General features: G+C 41.4%; 1 protein-coding gene across 1 annotated transcript in view; it reads left to right on the top strand.

Annotated features, from left to right (window-relative positions):
* The first annotated feature begins 5,242 nt into the window (after window positions 1-5,242).
* The window catches only part of LOC135555585 (carbonic anhydrase-related protein 10-like), a 28,835-nt gene continuing 9,754 nt past the window's right edge, over window positions 5,243-24,323 (top strand). Inside the window, exons 1-3 of the mRNA XM_064988152.1 lie at window positions 5,243-5,656; window positions 7,659-7,733; window positions 16,568-16,713. Of these exons, the coding sequence (XP_064844224.1) occupies window positions 5,599-5,656; window positions 7,659-7,733; window positions 16,568-16,713 (279 nt within the window). The 5' untranslated portion in view covers window positions 5,243-5,598. The remainder of the gene's footprint in view (window positions 5,657-7,658; window positions 7,734-16,567; window positions 16,714-24,323) is intronic.

Here is a 24,323-nt window from a genome sequence, read left to right as displayed (position 1 = left end):
GGAGCCGCCACCTGACCAAAACCCCAGATAAACCTCCGATAATAATTAAGAACCGCTGCACCTCCTTTACCATGGTCGGAGTCGGCCAATTACGCACGGCCTTGACGCGGTCACACTCCATCACCACCCCCGAGGTGGAAATGCGATAACCCAGGAAGGAAACGGCGCGTTTGGAAAACTCACATTTCTCCGCCTTCACGTATAGGTCATCCCAAGAACCTTGCTCACCAGAGACACATGCGCGGCACGTGTGGCGGAGTAGATCAAGATATCGTCAATATACACCACCACACCCTGTCCGTGCAGGTCCCTGAGAATCTCGTCGACGAAGGATTGAAAGATGGCTGGAGCATTCTTTAACCCATATGGCATGACGAGGTACTCCTAATGGCCAGATGTGGTATTAAACGCGGTTTTCCACCCATCTCCCTCCCGAATACACACCAGATTATAGGACTCGTTTTACTGTGGATATTGATACTTTTGTACCTGTTTCCTCCAGCATCTTCACAAGGTCCTTCGCTGTTGTTCTGGGATTGATTTGCACTTTGATTTGATTTGCACCAAAGTACGTTAATCTCTAGGAGACAGAACGCGTCTCCTTCCTGAGCGGTATGATGGCTGCGTGGTCCCATGGTGTTTATACTTGCATACTATTGTTTGTACAGATGAACGTGGTACCTTCAGGTGTTTGGAAATTGCTCCAAAGGATAAACCAGAATTGTGGAGGTCCACAATTTTTTTGTCTGAGGTCTTGGCTGATTTCTTTTGATTTTCCCATAATGTCAAGCAAAGAGCCACTGAGTTTGAAGGTAGGCCTTGAAATACATCCACAGGTACACCTCCAATTGACTCAAAATGATGTCAATTAGCCTATCAGAAGCTTCTAAAGCCATGACATAATTTTCGGGAATTTTCCAAGCTGTTTAAAGGCACAGTCAACTTAGGGTATGTAAACTTCTGACCCACTGGAATTGTGATACAGTGAATTATAAGTGAAATAATCTGTCTGTAAACAATTGTTGGGAAAATGACTTGTGTCATGCACAAAGTAGATGTCTTAACCAACTTGCCAAAACTCTTGTTTCAAAACTCTAGTTTGTTAACAAGACATTTGTGGAGTGGTTGAAAAACTAGTTTTAATGACTCCAACCTAATTGTATGTAAACTTCCGACTTCAACTGAATCTGTCAATGGGTCTAGTGTTTATCTTGCATAGTAAAATGTAAAATTACATTTTGTAAATGATTACATGATATACATATAGACAAATGGTGAGCACCAATATCGATACATTTTAGGAAAAAAAAGTATTAAATATTTTTTAATGTAACCTTTATTTAACAAGGCAAGTCAGTTAAGAACAAATTCTTATTTTCAATAACGGCCTCCCACGGCCAAACCCTAACTCGGACAACAGTGGGCCAATTGTGCGTCACCTATGGGACTCAGCCTGGAATCGGAACCAAGGTCTGTGGTGATGCCTCTATCACTGAGATGCAGTGCCTTTGACCACTGCGACACTCGGGAGCCCACGATATCAATATTGTTTGATCAATATAAGCAAAGAATATCATGACATCAGTTGATCTTTTCTGTTCACCTACACTATTATGCAACAACAACAAAAAAACATATAACTGTTCTGCATGCACAAATTCCTCCCACAGAACTTTTAGATAGGGCTTTACCTGTACAGAGCACATGCCCCTTAAAAAACATCTATACAGTTTTTGTCCTTGCTGTTCTGAACCCACATCTCGCAAGTCGTCATGAAATTCGTATTAAATATGTGTCATTTAATTAGCTCTTACGATGTGACCGTCTATTGCTTCTATGTAACTAAATAATCAGTCAGGTTTGTTCAACGAGTCTGTGACCGCGGTTGCAGATTTTTTGGTTTGAGTACCTGCTCCCCAAATGGTCTGTGCACCGTAGGTTTACGCTCCTAGAACATTCACACCTGGCCCAGGTGGCAATTAGCGAGCAGTTCTCTGCTCAGAGACATTTGCAATGTTTTTTTGTAAACCGATGTCAAAATCGTATCGAAAAATCTAAATGGTCGATAGATTTTCCATATTGGTGCCCATCTCTAATAGATGATACATAGATACAGTATGTTGCACATTTACGTGTTATAGTTAGTGTTGGCCCTGTTATAAATACTATGTAACAGATACATGAACACCTGTGATAAATTGAATCAGTTTGAGCCACACAAACTGTATGTTCTTCAATGGTGATGTCACTAATTACAGATATATTGGGATGTGCTTTGGCAGATGAAAAGGAGATCACAACCGACTGGATTAAAGGTATTACTCTGTGCTCTTCGATTGGTACAGAGGGAGAGAAACAATTAGAATAAATGAAAGGAGAAAAAGAATGGCACTGTATCTGGTTCTGTATCCAGTCACAACTATGATTGTTTGTGATGCTGCTGATGATGACAGTGATGATAAGATAGATTGGTCATACTTGTTGTACTAGTGGTATTTGGGAGAGTAGCATAACTATAGGAATATTCCATCGGTCTACTTTGCAGACAAACCAAATTAAACCAAGACCCATTTTACACTGGAGCCAGAGAGCTTGAAAATGAACTGGTGAAGTGTTTGGAGATGTGATGTTCAGCGCAGTGGACATATTTGAGGAAAATCTACCCTTAATTCCCACTTAGAAATCTCTTTTGACGTATTATACTATATTTCTATCCAAATGTGACACCCGCGGCCTAGATGGTTCGGCCACATTCAAGTCTTCGTCCGAAATGGCACTGTATTCCCCTATGTAGTGCACTACTTCTGAACAGAGTCCCTGGTTCTCGGTCTAAAGTAAAGCACTATAGGGAGTAAGGTGCCATTTGGGACGCACACTAATACCTTCTTTCCCCACAGAATGTGATGCACTCCAGGGACTATTAAAAAAAGATGTCAAATCCATTCCCCAAAATAGGCGACAGTGTGACAAATGAAAAAGACCGTCCAAAGGACTGCTACGTGTCTGAGGGCAACCGAGTGACCCCACCATCATATACATGCCCCTCTTCAATATGTAGAATTGTAAAGGTATGTCTTCTCATTCTATGCTTTCCTTCTCTTTGTGTATCCTTTCTTTGCTTGATGTGTCTGATCCTGATGTTTCTTATCATGTCTCTAGGCGAGGAGGAAATAAAGAAGGAGATGGTTGAGTACACCACATTTGTACTGTCTTACATTGTAGGGAAGATGTATCACCTTCTAGAAAAGGCATCTGCAAACATGAGAAACAATAAGGGGAAAATCCTCAGGGAGGATCCTCAGAAAATAAGTGAATTTCATATGTAACAATGAAATGGCTATTGAAATACTAGCCTGCAGTTAGAATATTAGTATTGACATTAGTGGCAACATGAGTTCTCATAGGAACCCATAGTTGCCAGTGGCCCCAAACTCCAGTCTGTCATACAGTATAGGCCTAACCCTTAGTCCAACACCTGATCCAGTGGAAAGCTGACTACCAATTATAGGGTCCCAACAATAATTGTTTTCTCAACTCAATTATATCCAAGCCCTATAGGTGTTACAGTGGGACTATGTACAGTATAGTCTACAATGGGTGGAATACCTCCATGTTTGTATATCGGCAAACATTTTTCCTGGAGATGTACTAGCTAAGTACAACCACCAGATGTCTCTAAGTGTTCACATTATCCATTAATTTGCATTGAACTTGTATTTTTTAGCTATGTGGGAAATTATGAAATGTATCTACATTTTTCCCAATATTATGGGCTAGGTAGGGGTTAAGTTATATTGTTGTATTGTGTAGGCCTGTCATGGTTTGTGGGTATCATAAGCACAGATTTAATCACACAAATTAAAACTTGTAGCCTTATAAATATGGCCATTTGGCAATACATTACAAACTGCCAAAACGTAGGCTACATGCCCATCCTGTTAAGATACATTACTACATGAATTAATAAAAGTAAAGAATATAGATTCAGAGCAGTTTATCTATTGACTGATCATCATTCTTTTTTCACACCTTGCTGGCATGTCACTGTCTCATGGCAACACGGTCTCAGAGTATTTCGTATTATTCTATACGGAAATCCGAGACGCTACATTTAGTATGACATGTTTCCTTTCGTATGGTATGTATTCATTTGTGGATGTCCATCATCCATGTTGTATGATATGTTACAAATTACAATTTGTATCAGTTTGGAGTGTGACTGTTTGAGGTTGTGGACAGGTGTCTTTTATACTGACAACAAGTTCAAACAGGTGCCATTAATACAGGTAACGAGTGGAGGACAGAGGAGCCTCTTAAAGAAGAAGTTACAGGTCTGTGAGAGCCAGAAATCTTGCTTGTTTGTAGGAGAACAAATACTTATTTTCCACCATAATATGCAAATAAATTCATACAAAATCCTACAATGTGATTTTCTGGATTTTTTTCTCATTTTGTCTGTCATAGTTGAAGTGTACCTATGATGAAAATTACAGGCCTCTCTCATCTTTTGAAGTGGGAGAACTTGCACAATTGGTAGCTGACTAAATACTTTTGTGCCCCACTGTATATAGCCTTGTTGATTTGACGATGTTCAAATTGATGGTTCTTGGTGTAACTCTGTGGTTCTAAATCAGTAGTTGTTTAGTAAACTGTTGAAAACATTAACACGCTTGACCATGCTGCAGGTCACATAACTGCTTGTTACATGCTATATTTTCTCTGTGGACTTCACTGGACAGATGTTGCTCTCCGGTTTTGTGACGAAACTAACATATGTGTATTTGAAATTATTTCCGCCACTGTGTGACTGTTGTCTTTTTCTTGTCACTGCCTTATTGTATATCACGGTGGCGTATGAACGAATAGCTTATAAAGCAAACAATGCAATTTTCACGTAATATGGCTTTTGTACTGCCTTGGCTTCCTCAGTGATATTACCCATGCACCGCTACTGAATAGTTGCAAAGTACCTAAGAATAAGTAAGTAGTTGCAAAGTTGCTAATTAGCTCAAATGCAAAAGCTGTCTGTGATAAGATTTGACCATGTAACCTTTGAGTTGCTAGACTTTTGCGTTATGTCACTCAACCACCACGACCAACCACTTTCCTTTTGTTTTTACCTTAAGTAACCTACTATCTTATATAAGCATACCAAACATAAAGTATTGTACTAATTTGAGTGTCCCGTATTACGTTTACTATGCTACGTCTAGTCCACGAGACCAGTCTGCCCATGGTGATGGTCTGCGGCACGCAGTGACAAGTTGAGTCCACTCAAAGATAGCCAGTCATGTAGCTTTAGTTCGTACTCGGTCTTCAAACACATTCAATGGCGAAGCGAACGACGGCATCGTGTCGTAATTACAGAATATATTTTTTTTATTGCTCACATTACAACGTGTTTTGAGCGGTAGTGGTTTTTAACGCGCGTTCTTTTGGCATACCATTTTGGCAGAGCGCGCCCCACTCTGAAAGTGACACCTTGGATCGTTGACGGATTGGGGAAAATGCCTCATCAAAGTTTGTCATCGTTAAGAACTCAAACTTTACAATTAATATATTTAAGCTTTTGCAAAATTAACTTGGAATGAATGAAGAATGCATATCGTTTGGGAAATATTTTTGATTTTTCAAGCATATTTCATCTGTACATCAGGTAAGCCTCGAAGCCTGCGGTTATTAAATGTAATTACTGAGATGAAGTGATGAACTTCAGGGCTTGAACAAACCCCTGAATATTGTAACACATTTAAATGTATTTGGATAAGGAAATACAGTATAGTCTTCTGTTGATGATACGGTTGCAACTATAAACCGTGCAATGTAGGGCACGGGTGTTGCAGCTGTCTACCAATAATTGTTTCAATGTAGGTTTAAGCATGACGAGTCTTTAAAGGTCAATAAAGCAAATCTTTGCTCCACTTGCGCGTGAGTTGGCAACACAATTACTGTAATCGTTGATTATCTAGCCATTCTCGTGAATCTTAGTCATAATATTATATAATAGGCTATTTGTGTTTAGGATTATAGATTGTTTTTTGTCCCGCCCCCAATTTGGTACAAATGAGAGAACATTTTACAAAATCTCTTTGCGCCTGTCAAATTTGTAATGCTGAGATTAGATTCAACATTAGGCGTTGCTCTTTACATGTTGCATGGATATCATTATTACCCACATCTTACATCATCCTAGGAGGCCTCTTTCCCAAAATAAGCTATGACAGAGATTCATTTGTCAATAAACATACTTGAAAAGATCCATCTAATTTCTGTTCTTATTTACATCTGCCAGACAGCAATACATTGTATATTATGTTCTTATCATCATGACCGCTGACATGATGTTCAGTGTGAAGAACAGCTGACCGTGGGGCTTGACCCCAAGATCCAGAAGTGCAGAGGGCAAGTGATGTACCACAAAACCCTGGGCCTGTGATAGAGGCAGTGGAACCACTCACATAAACAGTGTTTCAGTATTCTCTCCCTTCGAGACTTGTCCATTCGCACAGAGCACCGTCTGCAAACCAGCGCCCTAGAAACCTCCGGAATGATCCCATTGCTGCCTGCCACCAATGTAGCAAGAGAGTAAGAGAGAGGACAACTGACAGGGGGCACGATCCCCAGATCCTGTGTGGTGCAGAGGCAGGTGCTCTCCCGCCTGTACCACAACAACTTGGCCTCAGGGCAATTCATAGGATTTGGGATCTAAATTTGTTCCCCTCCATTAAGTATGTTATGAATGGAATAGCTGTTGTACAATATCATATGAATTGGAGGACGTGTAGTATCACGTCTTACCCTGCCGAACAATATCAATACGAATTGGATGATGAAATGTATAATGCATCTTGGATGACGTATAGGGTGGCAGTAGCCTAGTGGTTAAAGTGTTTGGCCAGTCACCAAAAGGGTGCTGGATCAAATCCCTGAGCTGACAAGGTAAAAATCTGTCATTCTTCCCCTGAACACTGCAGTTCATAAGAATTTGTTCTTAACTGACTTGCCTGGTTAAAAAAAGGAAGTACTATACATCTTGCTCTGATTCCAGGCTGCTTGTTCTTTTGTTAGCATTTGTGGTAAGGACAAAGGTTAGGAGAATGTACGTTGCAGGTTAGTAGAATTAGGTTGAGGTTAGGGAAAGTGTTAGCTTAAATGCTACAGTTGTCCCTGACCCAACTCGAACACACAACCTTTGGTTGCTTTATTTTTATACTTTTTTCAGAGGGTGCCTCCATACCCTCAGCACCCCTAATCAAACTCAAATCACATTTTATTGGTCACATACACATGGTTAGTAGATGTTATTGTGAGTGTAGCGAAATGCTTGTGCACCCTACTTCCCTTGGTTATGGACCAACCTCCCTACTCTTCATTTCTGTCTTAAGTAACCATACCATTATTATTTGTAACATAACATATCCTATTAAATGGAGGTATCCACTTGAACGTTCCAAACCCTACGTCTCTTTAATGTGGTCAGGCTGACCACAAAAGCCAGGGCCTCAATTCAGTTTTTATCTCTAATCTCTCTCATTGTCTCTTTAAAGGTAATATTAAACTTAAGAAGAAGTGAAAGTTAATAGTGTTCTAACAAGTGAGTTGATGATCATTTTCAGCAACATGATAGTTTCTGTGGTTTTGTTTTTTTCCTACTGCAGCACAGCTAATTTCACCAAAGATTCATGATGGTTGGTGGGCGTACAAAGATGCAGTCCAAGGGAGCTTTGTTCCAGGTAATTATTTTCAATGTTGAACAAACACTGACATCACATGAACTCAAAGCCTTGGTGTCCCATGGCCCACTATTCAGAGATGGTCCTATCAGTTTTCCACATTGATTCAATGTCATCATATTTCATTATTTTTGTTGAACTGACATGGAAACAATGTTGATTCAACCAGTTTTTGTCCAGTGGGTTGTTTTGTAACAGAAAGCCAGACCAAACATTCCTCTCTGTTTTGGGAAGGGAACATTTATTGTTAACCAGGAGGGTTCGCTTGTTACCAACGTTCTTGCTCCTGGGCAGTGTTATTGACATGGGCTGGCTTCTTCCTCCGCTCTCTGTCTCTGCAGCAGGAGCTTCAGGTTCACTACTGTTCTGACTGCAGGTCTTATGAAATTTTTATCACAGCCCTCTCTCCATCTTCCTCCCTCCCTGTGCTTCTTCATTCCATAATCAAGGGGAGCACAGACATACAAGTATACAGAAGAAGAATGGCAGCACAATGAATAAAATAGAGGTCTCAGACCTTTTCAAGGAGGAAGGATCGAATGACCAATATAACTATGGAGTCAAGTGCAGTCTGGTAAAATTTCAGTAATACAACATAAGGCTGTTATTCGTTAAAAAGTACATTTGACATAACTATTATATCATAAACAGAAAGGTGACTTCCTGTTTGCAGGAATCAACTTCCTGTTTTGCAGGAATCAATTGCCAAGACTTACACTATTGTCAATAGGGTCAGGGTGATACCAGTATGACAATGTTTTTTTCCATAGCAAAAATGAAAATGTAGCAGACCAAACTCTGTGGTCCTTTGAAAACCTGCTCTATGTAAAATAGTTTGTGCTATATCTTGGGAAATAAATACATGTGACTCTGAATCGTCCCTGGCTCCACGAGGGGGCTAAAGAGGGCCTAGCCCCCCTCAGATTTAGCTCTTTTTAAAACTAAAACTATCTTCGCTGTCAGCACAATGGACAGGGCGCGCCACTGTGTGTGTAGGTGGGCTATGGAAAGCCACTGGGGCAGTTAGGTATGACTCCTTTGAGTTTCCATAAAAAGCGGGGAAAATGCGTCTCATTTCTGTGGTATGCTAAGTGAATAACGTTGTACACCTTGGCATGTAATATTTGATTTAGATTTATAAGGGCGGGGTCAAGTTTACCAGTTTAAGTGTTGGCGGCCCAATTGTCTCCTTCCTGCTCCTCTGCTCTTCCTATGAGTGAGGTTTTCATCCCGGCATTGACTCACACTGAATTGATGATGACCTAGCTCTCTCCGGAGCCTGGAGAGGGTGGCAGGGTGTACTCTGTCCCTTTCCTTGGGCTTGGAGAGAAAAGGACTGCACTGCAAAACATTTCCTGGGAGTGGCACGGAAGTTGTCACAGCTGGGGAGTCTGGAGACAACCCCAGTATCCACTGTGCATAATTCAGGAGAGAATTCTCTCTTACCTGCTAGAAAAAAAGACCCACGTGGGGAAGTTTGTACCCCTGCATTGCCAAAAGGTTATTGGACGGTGTTTAGGGCCTGGGCAAAGTGTTTATCTGCCTTGGGGCAACTGCTATGATGGTCCTTTATTTGCTCTGTTAATCTACATTCAACAAATGGACATACCATGTTGGTCAATGTGTATCATGTACCCAGTGTTCATTTAAATATCGCCGTCATCTTTGAAACCCCAGTGCTGTGTAAAATAAATCCAACTCATTTGCATCTCTACCTGCCTCCTGCTGAATATGTGTCCTTGTGACTGCTAGAAGGACCCTATTTTACACTGACACGGCGTAGCGGAGATAGATTACAGACTTCGCGCCAACCTGTCACTTCAAAAGCACTCAATGATCTCGGAGTCTCTGCATTTGAACTTTATGTTTATTTTGGTAAAGCGTGATAAGCAGAATTAAATATAATTCCAATGCAAGAACACCCCAAAATGTAGCCCCCTCGCCGATTTCCACTGCTCACTTTATCCTGGCGCCGGTTCTGCTCTGGATGACTACATAATGATGTTTGTTTCCAACATTAGCGCTGTTTTCCTAAAGAAGTCAAATCCACTTTGTGTTTAGTTTCCTTTGCCACGATACTATTGAGTATCACGATACTGCTATCATCCCACCCCAATTGTCAATGTGGGCCTCAAGGAATGGTGCAAATTTGGATGAGCCAATGGACTCCTATAAGGATATGTGACACCAGCAGAAACTGCTGCCTCGAGGTCCAGCGCTGTTCTCAACTGGTCTATGTTTAACCCTGTCATTGGATTACCTTAGGAGAAAGGCCTATTTATTAGCTGTGACAGATCACAGCAGGTGACACAGAGGCCTTTGGAAGTCTTTTGTAGGAGGTTGTGGGATGCTCCCTGACCTTTAACTTTATGTCTGCTGCTAGTGTATCAGTGTGTGGACTCAGGGGGTGAGCCCTTTCAGCCTCTCAGCCTAGCTGCAGGGAAGCTTCCTGTCTATCACCACAGAGACCTTTACACAGGAGAGGAGACATCCACACACAGCAAGTGACAGTGACTCTGTGTATGTGCTGTGTGTCATATGGGTGGAAGCCAAGTTGGTGGGATGTTTTTGCGATTGTACATTCATTCACCTCAAGCCCTTTTTGATGAAAACGGGGAAACTCTACAGCTAGAATGTACATTTGTAGCCATCTAATTTAAGACTTAACTTTTTGAAATAGAAAGGAAATCGAATTGATCTAAACAGGCTCAAGAAGAGTGCACTTATGCCTTGGCCCATTAACGTTTTGATACAGATTTCAATTCAACTGAACCTTTTGTCAGAAACAAAGGTATCACCTTCCTTCTGTATATTCTTACAGGAGCATAACTCTGTATTATTATTTGTATGTGCTGCAGTCTTGGAAAGTAGGTCACCAAGTTAGTGATCACAGCCAGCTATCTCTCTCTCTCTCCCTCTCTCTCACACACACACATACACAGATGCCCTTGCAAAGACTGAGGGGCAAAAAAGAAGTGCGGAATGAAGAAACAGAATCCCTCCCACGCAAAGAGTTCTGGGGGAATTTAAATGGAATGGGAAGAGGCTAGAATATAATTATGATTCCTATGCTCTCAAAAATCTAGGTGGTATTTAATACTAATGGTATTAAAAGTCCATATTCACAGGACACTTTACATTATTCACTCTCACTCAGAGCTATAATAATGTTAAGCCCCTCTTCCTCCTTTTCCCACCCACCGACTAATGTGATGAACGTACATATGTTCTAGCATATTGCTGCTGTATTTCTACCTGCGGGTATGGCGGCCTGGAGGATGAGCGGATAGGTTTGGTATTGGAGCAACACTAGCTACAACATTGTCCTCAAAGCTAAAACATTGTGTGAAAGTGCTAGATTATGGCTGACATTTAAGACCGTTAACAACCAAATCATTTGTAGGCGAGCCAGCCAAATAATTTACAGCTGTGATAAAGGAAGATGCTCAAAAGAAAGGTCAGAAAAGCAGTGGCTTATTCCTCCTTGCCGTGTCAAAGTAAGATTTGAATTGTTTGAGGGCTGAGCAAAATAACCTCCTACAGCAGACGGTGTTAAATCCTCTATGATGATAAGAAGGTCTAGACCTAGGAATATTATCCTGTCAAACCAAAGCTTGTCAGTAACCATCGCTAGAGTTGAAAATGTGATGGAAACCCATCTAAATTGTATTTTTTTTATTCAGTACAGTATTTATTTATTTAAATTTGACCCCCCTTTTCTCCCCAATTTCGTGGTATCCAATTGTTAGTAATTACTATCTTGTCTCATCGCTACAAATCCCATACGGGCTCGGGAGAGACGAAGGTCGAAAGCCATGCGTCCTCCGAAACACAACCCAACCAGGCCGCACCGCTTCTTAACACAGCGCGCATCCAATCCGGAAACCAGCCGCACCAATGTGTCAGAGGAAACACCATGGACCTGGCGACTTGGTTAGCGTGCACTGCGACCGGCCCGCCACAGGAGTCGCTAGTGTGCGATGAGACAAGGATATCCCTATCGGCCAAACCCTCCCTAAACCCGGATGACGCTAGGCCAATTGTGCATCGCCCCACGGACCTCCCGGTGGCGGTCGGCTGTGACAGAGCCTGGGCGCAAACCCAGAGTCTCTGGTGGCACAGCTAGCACTGTGATGCAGTGCCCTAGACCACTGCGCCACCCGGGAGGCCGGAAAAGTATTTTTATGTGTATTACATCATCACACACAGCCTTTTACCCTCAAACAAGTCTGTTACTTGATGGAAACATTTCTGGTAAGAGAATGTGCATGTTTTTATGAGGATTTTAGAATATTCGCATGAAAATCTGTCACCAACGGGATGGAAACCTAGCTAGTTGTTCTACATAGTCAGGCTCCTCCTTTGGAATTGGTATTGCTACCTGCCCACCAATACCCAAAACACCCGCCTGCCTTTTAAATAAATTGCTCCATTGAATTATCCCTTGGCTTTTCAGCACCCTTTTAAGCACTGTTTATTGAAGAACAATTCTCCCTTCATCATTACTCTGATTAATGGCTGGTAATGGAGGCTGGTAATGGCTCACATCAACACCATTATCCCAGAAACCCTAGACCCACTCCAATTTACATACCGCCCAAACAGATCCACAGATGACACAATCTCTATTGCACTCCACACTGCCCTTTCCCACCTGGACAAAAGGAACACCTATGTGAGAATGCTGTTTATTGACTACAGCTCAGCGTTCAACACCATAGTATCCTCAAAGCTCATCACCAAGCTAAGGATCCTTGGACTAAACACCTCCCTCTGCAACTGGATCCTGGACTTCCTGACAGGCCGCCCCCAGGTGGTGAGGGTAGGTAGCAACACATCTGCCACGCTGATTCTCAACACTGGAGCTCCCCAGGGTTGCGTGCTCAGTCCCCTCCTGTACTCCCTGTTCACCCACGACTGCATAGCCAGGCACGACTCCAACACCATCATTAAGTTTGCTGACGACACAACAGTGGTAGGCCTGATCACCGACAATGACGAGACAGCCTATAGGGAGGATGTCAGAGACCTGGCCGGGTGGTGCCGGAATAACAAAATATCCCTCAATGTAACCAAGACTAAGTAGATGATTGAGGACTACAGGAAAAGGAGCACAGAGCACGTCCCCATTCTCATTGACGGGGCTGTAGTGGAGCAGGTTGAGAGCTTCAAATTCCTTGGTGTCCACATCAACAACAAACTAGATTGGTCCAAACAAACCAAGACAGTCGTGAAGAGGGCACGACAAAGTCTATTCCCCCTCAGGAAACTAAAAAGATTTGGCATGGGTCCTGAGATCCTCAAAAGGTTCTACAGCTGCAACATCGAGAGCATCCGGAGTTGCATCACTGCCTGGTACGGCAATTGCTCGGCCTCCAACCGCAAGGCACTTCAGACGGTAGTGCGTACGGCCCAGTACATCACTGGGGCAAAGCTACCTGCCATCCAGGACCTCTACACCAGGCGGTGTCAGAGGAAGGCCCTAAAAATGGTCAAAGACCCCAGTCACCCCAGTCATAGACTGTTCTCTCTACTACCGCATGGCAAGCGGTACCGGAGTGCCAAGTCTAGGACAAAAAGGCTTTTCAACAGTTTTTACCCCCAAGCCATAAGAATCTTGAACAGGTAACCAATGGTTACCCGGACTATTTGCATTGTGCGCCCCCCCCCCCCCCCAACCCCTCTTTTACACTGCTACTCTCTGTTTATCTTATATGCTTAGTCATTTTAACAATACCTACATGTACATACTACAATAAGCCTGACTAACAGGCGTTTGTATATAGCCTTGCTACTCTTTTTTTCAAATGTCTTTCTACTGTTGTTTTATTTCTTTACTTACCTACACACACACACACACACACACACCTTGTTTTGGCACCATTGGTTAGAGCCTGTAAGTAAGCATTTCACTGTAAGGTTTACACCTGTTGTATTCGGCGCACGTGACAAATAAACCTTGATTTGATTTTCTCACTCCATATCCTATAGTTTTCATGAGTCGGTTGTCTGAGTGTGAAAAGGTCTACTGTGTCCTAGTATTTGGCAAACAATTTTGCAGTTGCAACACAGTTATTTTAACTAATTGTAGTTCCATCTGTAGTTCTCTCACATCCCAAGACATCTGCTCTCTTATATTACTGCATGATGGATCATCAGCTATTCCTCCACTTTAATTATATCCACAGGACCTTAGGAAAGCATTACACTGGAGTCGGGAGTGTCGCTGCACAGTTCAGCAGGTTCAATAGACAGAAACCTGTCCCAATTTTGTCTTCTTTGTTTATGCTGCTTCGAAAATTGGAAATGTAATCCCTACGATCTGAGGGGAGGATTTCCCTGGTCATTTTGATATAAAATCAGAGTGAATTTTGTGAATGCTGTGAATTGGCCAGTCCTCAGTCCTAGTGGTCTCTCCAGACCCATTGACATTTATGTTCTCATTTTAGTTTGTTCTCTGTAACGTTATGTTTATATCCTGACTATTTTCCTCTGGAAAAAACCTCTAGGCTTCAATTAGCTGCATATCCCAACACGTGTTGTGAAGTCTCCCTAGAGGTAGTTGTACTGTAGGGTCTGGTTTTCAGCTCTTGGCTGGGACGTACTGCATTGCACCTGCTGCATGCACCTGCTACCTGATCCAATAATATACCTGTACTAGAATAGAGATCATGATCACTATGCAGCATGGGTAAAGGGGGTGAGAGTTCACACGTGAGGATTTAGACATACTTAAACTTTTCTAGCTGAGTTTTCTAATGGAAATTGTTGTCTTTCCTGCTCAGCCTCAGTAATGTCCAGGTGCATCTCTAAGCACCTTTCGCTGCCAAAACAATAACGTTTGTTTGAATCTGCCCTATGAAGCATCCTTAACAATGAATGCCTCGTCATTTATTTAGATGTTTTTATCGCTCTTGCTCCACCAAATCAACAATCAATTAAAGTGGTTCAAAAGTTAAAACAACAGTTTTATTGCCATGAGTTGAGTGTAATGCTATCTTTTTTTTCTTCCTTTGAGTATGGTTCTCACATATCCTCTCTTGCTTGCGACTGTTGTGCTCACCAAATGCCACTGAGTGGGATTACAACACAGTTGCATGACTGTTTCAGGACACAAAGGCTTTTACATACTGTATGTCACATTACCTCATTTTTTTTGGCAAAAAGTAATAATTGTTGCCAAAATACTGCCTTCGAAACTATCAACAACCGTGTTAGTTTTTCCCTGGATCAGTTCGTTAAAACAATGATAGTTTAGTTAAAAATGCCTAGGCTTCATTTTGTGTGAATTTGACTAAACATTGTTTTTTTGATAAACACTATATTGAACCCACTACACATGAAGCTACAACTGGTAAACAATGTGGTGGCTCAGAAAGCAGGAAGATATGCAACATGAGCTTTGTTGACATTCAGAAATTCCAACATCATTCCAGATCCTCATCTACTGTATTTCATTATTATGCATTAAGAGTAGTTTGGCCAAGATCAGCATGTAATATAGGTCACTGATCATCTTAGGTTGGCTATAATCCATTGCTCATTTGCTAGTTGAATCTTTATTCAGATTATTTTGAGAGTTCTCTACTTAGCAGATTCACTAGCTGATTGATTCATTAGCTGATTCTTAATTCTGAAATTGACTCCTAGTCATGATTTTCCTCTTTTTGTAGAAACATCTATAAGGGGTTGTGGCACTGATCTGATAATCCTTAACCACCATTGGGCTTTGCTCATGAAGGCATGCCCCTTGCCCATGAATTAAGAGTCTCCGTCCGGCAGTTCAGATGAGTATCAGCCTCTAATCCCTATGCTAAGGGAGAGAATGTTATAGTCCTGAACCCTCATCTGTTTCACAGCTGGGCGGCCCACTCCATTCAAGCCGACCCACGTGATGTAATCACGGCTGGGTGATGTCAGAAAGGGGTAGTGATGGCACTCTTGATGCCTGCCACATCTGTCACAGCTGCCCTGCTCCTGTGCCACTGCCAGGCTCTGAGCCATATTAAGAGGAGAGGAGGGTTCTCCCCAGTCCCTTCTGTCATGTGCAAGTAACGAGGGACGGATAACTACGATTATTCCAGCTGATCTTAAATCAGATTCTGGGAGCATTTAAACTGATTCTAGATCTAGATCTAGATCTAAATCTAGTAGGATCTACATACATACATACATGCATACATACATACATACATACATACATACATACATACATACATACATACATACATACATACATACATACATACATACATACATACATACATACATACATACATGCATACATACATACATACATACATACATACATACATACATACATACATACATACATACATACACATACACATACACTACACATACATACATACACTACATACATACACATACATACATACATACATACATACATACATATACATACATACATACATACATACATACATACATACATACATACATACATACATACATACATACATACATACATACATACATACATACATACATACATACATAATCAACTTTGGAATTACTCACGTGCCCTTCTCTCAAAATAGCTCTTCCTAGTACTGTACAATCATAATATGGAATGTTGTGCTGATGGCGTACTCCATACTCTAACTGCTGCTGTTTTGGTTACAGTAAGGCAAGGACTTTAATTAAAGGGATATCTTTACTTAATTTCCTTACTCAGTGTTTCCTCCTCAGTGGTTCCTGTCAAAGTGTTGATAGTCCAAGTGCTGTTTTAAGAACTTACTCATCTCACACATCAACATGATATTAGACATTAGACATGATAAAGGACATTGAACTGTGCTTGTTGTCCACAGTACCATCCTTCTGGGGGCTGGTGAATTCCGCCTGGAACCTGTGTGCCATGGGAAAGAGGCAGTCGCCAGTCAACGTCGAGACCAGTCACATGATCTTTGACCCCTTCCTCACCCCTCTACGTCTCAACACAGGCGGACGCAGCAAGGTAAGGAGATTGTGGAAAGCCTGATCTTGAACTCCCAGATGACTCTTGAGCTTGTCGATCTGAAGGGCATCAGGACTTAAACTTCAGGAGACGTTGATCGTCTGGATGCTATTATTGGATTCCAGTTGTGTGTGTTCATATTATATTTACAATGCGTAATGAGGACTAGTATGCTCAGCCATCATCAAAACGAGGTGTAGGTGGTAAAAATTATGTTTACAGAATAAATGCTTCTAGATTTATAGTATGAAGTAACATCAAATTAAAACATCTTCTCTCAGAATTCTTTCAACTACACTGACTGGGTGAATTTTCTAAATGTCACTAGCAACACCCCTGCTATCTGGCCCCATGGCTCTCCTTTAGTTGTACATCATGCTCTGCTTTCACAGTTGCCTTCTGAATCTCTCCCATCCCGATCCCATCAAATGACCCATATAGCAGATAGTATTTATTGTAGGATTTCACTAACATTATCAAAGGGTGTTGGCAGGATGCCCCAAGCTCAAGCTGCAAGCTGGGGACAAGGGGGCATGACCATCGTTCACCACAGGGCATAAAGTCCACTAGGGAATAGGGGAAATCACTAATCATGTAAAATGAGAATGACAACAGAATTACACTCAGTACTGTAGTTCGAATGGTGACAATTTAACTATTACCGAGCCTATTTGATGCAATTACATTTTATTGATGTATCTTTTAGTTCTTAGCGGGGTTGTGTGAGAAAGAAAATTAACTTCCTGTAAGGTATGTGGTGACCATTTTTCAGAGGACAAAAAACTTTGATTAAGAGAGTCCACCTTCCCCAGCATTTGGTTCACATGAATAGTACGCTCATTTTGTTAGAATCAGAAAAATACCACAAGGAGCCAGGGAGGATTGGCAAAGAACAGTACATGTAAGAGAGGGTTAAATTCTCTTTGTAAGTCTTGTTTTATGATTAATGCTAGTGTGCATCTGCTGAGCGAGAGCGCAGAGAGCTGGGCCATCTGTGCTGGCGTGTGTCTGTGGGAGGACTGTGGGAGAGGGGATAAATTAAGTTAGCCAGGATGTTTTTACATTCGCCACAGCTCGTCTACTCGATACTCCCAGATATTTGTCCATCAACAGATGGACATGTTTACTCTCCCAGTTAATTGCCTCTTTTCCTGCAGCTATTTATTGAGATGTATACACTATTTTAGTTTTAAATATTGTCATGTGCCATTTACACACACATACGGCACCACACACAAACAAACTCCGCTCACACACAAATAGAATGAGTGTTATTCCTGATTAAGATTGAGCTTTGATCTACAGCTTGATGAAAGGTGGTTGCTTGAAAAAGGTGGTTGTGTAAATTAATTTCCATCTTGTTATTAAGCACTTGGGATGTTAGACCTTGTGGTGGAGTCTCACTTTACCACAGAAAACGTCAGGTGGAGACAGATGCTCAGGTGGAGGGGATGCTGAGATTCTGAGGAACCTGTTTTGTAAAGATATTTAGCTGTTGGAGAAAGTGTGAAATAGACTTGTTGTGTTCAAAGATCAAACGATAAGATGCAGTTGCTGCACTCCAAAAACTGCACTTTTACAGAAGTGTATATGTTCACTTCACTTGAATATTAGGGAAATATTTTCAACTTGTATGCTCAGGCAGCGACTGAATAGCAATTTGCATTTTAGATACTTGATACGGACAATTCATCCTAAGAAGTGATTTAGTGTGGCAATCTTTGTCATGAAAAACGACAACATGAAACTGTGGTGATAATCCTTTGCTTGATAAATGGTTCTGTTCACAGCATCTTTGAATTGACTTCAACGTGTTGACATTTAGTAATAATTTGGATGCTGCGACAGTCAATAGCAGGACATTAGTCATTTCCTATCTCACTTGCTCCCATGATGTCCACAAAGCCATACTCACTCGCACACACTGTCACCAAATTCACTCATGAAGACGTAGTTTCTCATTAACCTACCCTAGTAAAGCACAAACAGTTGCTCATAGAAAACATTTAGTAGGCAACAAGTTGGCATTTTGCAAAGCACCCATGAGGAAAACTGTCAGTCGGGAAATGTCGGTCCTTTGAAGATATTGGTGCAATTATACAGCATAACCTATTTCATGTAATGTAATCCAGGGCTAGAATATCCTTATTTTTTTTGTTTATCCATAAAACAGCCTGCTATAACCAAGTGACAAGTTTGAGATATGATTAAAAAAAGTTACCATAGTTCCTTTCGAAGGTTGAAGCACTTCAATGTCCTCAATCTATTCAAATCCCAGACTTTGAATCCTCAAAGAAGAGGTGGGTGAGGTGAATGTTGGGTCAAATAACAGGAGGATTCATCATTCTGACAGACTTCACATGGAGTGTCACCACTCAAAGACATGCTCCGGAACTTTGGTGACTCATTCCTACATTGCGGTGCCTTTTTGGATCTCATAATTTTTGTATTCTACCAGTTTGACTTTCAGAAAAACATATTGGTCACTTTTTTTGTGTGCATTTTCCAACCTGTTAGGTGCATAATCTTACCAGGGTGGAACCTAACAGGGTGGAAATTTGGAGCCTAAATTAGCCATAGCTCTGTGAGTGAGCAAGATTGAGTTAGCATAAAGAGATTAAGGGTTTCACTGTTCAGTAAGAATAGGAGCAAGCCAAGTTTCATTCCATCAGCCAAAGAGCTGCTGAACAGTGGGACATAGGACAGATGAAAGATGCTGAACAGTGGGACATAGGACAGATGAAAGATGCTGAACAGTGGGACATAGGACAGATGCAGGATGCTGAACAGTGGGACATAGGACAGATGGGGATGCTGAACAGTGGGACATAGGACAGATGCGGGATGCTGAACAGTTGGACATCGGACAGATGCGGGATGCTGAACAGTGGGACATAGGACAGATGAAAGATGCTGAACAGTGGGATATAGGACAGATGCGGGATGCTGAACAGTGGGACATAGGACAGATGCGGGATGCTGAACAGTGGGACATAGGACAGATGCGGGATGCTGAACAGTTGGACATCGGACAGATGCGGGATGCTGAACAGTGGGACATAGGACAGATGAAAGATGCTGAACAGTGGGATATAGGACAGATGCGGGATGCTGAACAGTGGGACATAGGACAGATGCGGGATGCTGAACAGTGGGACATAGGACAGATGAAAGATGCTGAACAGTGGGACATAGGACAGATGCGGGATGCTGAACAGTGGGACATAGGACAGATGCAGGATGCTGAACAGTGGGACATAGGACAGATGCGGGATGCTGAACAGTGGGACATAGGACAGGGATGCTGAACAGTGGGGGACAGATGCAGGATGCTGAACAGATGCGGGATGCTGAACAGTGGGACATAGGACAGATGCAGGATGCTGAACAGTGGGACATAGGACAGATGCGGGATGCTGAACAGTGGGACATAGGACAGATGCGGGATGCTGAACAGTGGGACATAGGACAGATGCGGGATGCTGAACAGTGGGACATAGGACAGATGCGGGATGCTGAACAGTGGGACATCGGACAGATGCAGGCCCAATACACGGCCGGTCAGTGGGCCGCAGAGACTTTGAATATGTGGAAATGTAAATGTGTGACTTGTGTACTAACTTAAAAAAATTGTACTGCATGTAGTATATTGTGTTGTGTTTGTGTATTTATATTCTGGCGTCACAAAATGAATTTCCATTTAAATGTACAATAAAGTATATCATATCATAATGGTGAACACTTGAACAGGATTAAATGCAATTATAATAAATACAATAATCATGGAAGAAAGTTATTGAGAGAGAATATAACTAGGACTATAAAATAATGAAAGAAGATATTATTATACAAAAGTACTGAGAGTCTCTTTAACAAAGATGTTTCGGAGTTGTCTGAGGTCCACACAACATTCAAACAGACACCATGAAAAGGGAATTTAGAAAACACACTTTATTGGCGGAGATGTTTTAGCATATTTTGCCTTTCATGTTGCAAAATGGTTAACCAGCCAAAAAGGGAGCTACGTGCTTCTTGTGCATGAGTTTGTGAGGATTTCTGTGTACCTATTTCGCGTATTGTAACCTTAGTGTTGTCGGAGAAAGTAACATGCCTTCCGTTATTTTATGGCTTATATTTCTCCTGGAAGTTGATGAATAACACCCGGGGACACGGCAAAAACACCTACATCCACCCTAAAAAAGTGTCCACCCTACATCTACTACATCCACCCTACCCTCCACTCTAAAAAAGTGTTCAAAAGGCATTTCCTTTCAAGATCCAAATGTTTGTGTTTTTAAAGTAAAGGATACCTGACCTTATATTTCAAGTCTTTGGAATTCACATTTTAAACTAAATAAGAAGTGATATTTCCTGGGGACAGAAAATGCACCACATAGTAGGAATCATTTTTTGGGTTTGGATGTGTCAATATGTAGTTCATAAATGCAGAATTACCGTCTTCCCTTAATTAGCCACGAAATCCATAGTTGAAAGCAACTGTTTTTCTGGGAGCTGTGCTGCACCAATTTTCCCTACATTTGCCCCCTAAGCAATTTGAGTTCAACCAATGAGCTTCAGCCGCTCGCCATATGAGTGACAGCTAGCAAGATGCACTTGATGCCACGCAGCAGAGCTAGAGCAAGAGCAATGACGTGGTGCACGTATCTGCAGTACTACCATTTCCGGAGTCCTCTTTTGGCTCATGAGTGCTACTTTCAGAACTACTGGCTAAACGGTATACAAAAGTACTGAGAATCCCTTTAACAAAGATGTTCAGGGGTTGTCTGAGGTCCACACAACATTCAAACAGACACCATGAAAAGGGAATTTAAAAAACACACTTTATTGGCGGAGATGTTTTAGCATATTTTGTCTTTCAAGTTGCAAAATGATGGTTAATTAACCAGCCAAAGAGAGAGCTACGGGTACGCTTCTCGTGCACGATTTTGTGAGAATTTCTATTTTGCATATTGTAACCTTACTGTGTTGGCGGAACAAATAACATGCCTTCTGTTGCTTTACCATCCCAACTGCATTGAACTGCCAGGAACAGGCAGTGTTTCTGTCAACGTGTGTTTACTGGAGATTCTCTCTGCTGCTCGTGTTTAGCCCAAGACAAAATTCTCTCCATTATACTACTATTGTGGATCTCATGCTGAGTGTGTGTGTGTGTGAAGTTCAGTAAAATCCCAACTTTGAAACAGAGCCAGTAGACGTGCCTCGTTGAATAGAATGAGTTACCCCACAGAGAGGAGCTCACTTCAGAGTGTAAAGGCCACAGTTAGAGGGCGGCAGGTAGCCTAGTGGTTAAGAGTGTTGGGCCAGTAACCGAAAAGTCACTGGTTAGAATCCCCGAGCTGACTAGGTGAATAATCTGTGCTGTGCCCTTGAGCAAGGCACTTACCCCTAATTGTTCCTGTAAGTTGCTCTGGATAAGAGCATCTGCTAAATGATGGAAATGTAAAATGTGTATTTTTCAGGCAGAGAAAGTAGAGGACCTCCAGGGAACCGAGAGAGAACTGATGGGGAATTTAATAATCTAATCAAAACTAGTCAATTCTCTTCTCAAAACATGGTGGAAATCCAAAACTACCTCCCATTCTCACTGTTTTGAGGGCAGTCACTGCAATTTACTTTTCATTGATATAATAATGGGAGAGTCTTGTGTTCTGCATAAAAGTGAGGTATGACATGTACAGTGCCTTCAGAAAGTATTCACACCCCTTGACTATTTCCACATTTTGTTCTGTTACAGCCTGAATTTAAAATTATTTAATTTTCGATTTTTTTGTCACTGGCCTACACACAATACCCCATAATGTCAGAGTGGAATTATGCTTTTAGACATTTTTTCAAATGAATAAAAAATGAGTCAATAAGTCTGAGTATTCAACCCCTTTGTATTGGCTCGCCTAAATAAGGTCATGAGTAAAAATTGGCTTAACAAGTCACATAATAAGTTGCATGGACTTGCTTTATCAGAAATAAGTGTTTAACTTTACATTTGAATGGCTACTTAATCTCTGTACCCCACACATACAATTATCTCTAAGGTCCCTCAGTTGAGCAGTGAATTTCAAACACAGATTCAACTACAAAGATCAGGGAGGTTTTCCAATGCCTCGGAAAAAAGGGGACCTATTGGTAAATGGGTAAAAAAAATTAAAGCAGGCATTGAATATCTCTTTGAGCATGCTGAAGTTATTAATTACACTTTGGGTGGTGTATCAATATACCCACTCTCTACAAAGACGCAAGCGTCCTTCCTAACTCAGTTGCAGGAGAGGAAGGAAACTGCTCAGGGATTTCACCATGAGGCCAATGGTGACTTTAAAACCGTTAAAGAGTTTAATGGCTGTGATAAGAGAGAACTAAGGATGGATCCACAACATTGTAGTTAATCCACAATACTAACCTAATTGACAGAGTGAAAAGAAGGAAGACTGTATAGAATAAAAAATATTCCAAAACATGCATCCTGTTTGCAACAAGGCACTAAAGTAGTACTGCAAAGCAGTTTTTTGTCCTGAATACAAAGTGTTATGTTTGGGGCAAATCCAATACAATGCATTACTGGGTACCATTCTCCATATGTTGAAGAATGGTGATGGCTGCATCACGTTATGGGTATGCTTGTAATCATTAAGGAGTTTTTCAGGATAGAAAATTAACGGAATGGAGCTAAGCACAGGCAAAATCCTAGAGGAAAACCTGGTTCATTCTGCTTTCTTTTTTTACAAATGTTAGAATTTTTCTTCTACTTTGACAGAGTATTTTGTGTTGATCATTGACAAAGAAAAGGACAGTTAAATCCATTTGGGTCCCACTTAGTAACACAACAAGATTTGGAAAGTCAAGGGGTGTAAATACTTTCTGAAGGTACTGTAGAACCTATCTCTCAAGCCTGAGGGACAGTCCACTGTACAGCAGAGGGGAAAAGTTTAACCTAACCTGATACAAAACAAATTTCAAATTATAATCAAATGTCCCCAAAATATAAGCCCTCAATATTTGGACTCAATTCACTGAAGCAGAACAGCAATTAGTCCCAAGCCTTTTTAACTCAATGAAGCGTGGGGGGATTTTTGGTCATGGTAAGCAGCTTTTATGCTCTGTTTGGGAATGCTTAAAGCGGACGCAAAATCGCTAAATCCCTCAACAGGAGTGTTGTGTCAGCTCCTCCTCTAGCATGACTTTACATCCAAATACATTGCCTTCAAGGTAGCTAGGGCATTGTGCGTTGTCATAATCAATGATTATTGTGACTTTGAATGGAATTGAGGTTCATCTGCAGAATTTCTGCCTGTTTAGGTAGACATAGTCTGTGGTGTCAATGAGACCGCACAGAATGGAGAGCATTTGAAAGACACTTTGTGATAGAATATCCAATTGATTGTCCATGCTACTCTTAATAAATTGAAGTTATGTTAAGAGATTTGATTTGGTTTGATTGACCAGTATAAAAGCACTGATTTAGAGTATAGTCGTCGCTGCACAAGTTGAATACAGGAACTGAACAACTTTAAACATCTGCATTTATAAATCAAAACCCTGTGAAAAAATGTAATATGACCTAAAATCTGTCTGCAACTATTTATATATATATCGTA

The sequence above is a fragment of the Oncorhynchus masou genome, chromosome 15 (assembly GCF_036934945.1).
Source record: "Oncorhynchus masou masou isolate Uvic2021 chromosome 15, UVic_Omas_1.1, whole genome shotgun sequence".
Classification (NCBI taxonomy): domain Eukaryota; kingdom Metazoa; phylum Chordata; class Actinopteri; order Salmoniformes; family Salmonidae; genus Oncorhynchus; species Oncorhynchus masou.
Note: the sequence above shows the minus strand (reverse complement) of the source record. Positions and strands in the feature narration are given on the sequence as shown.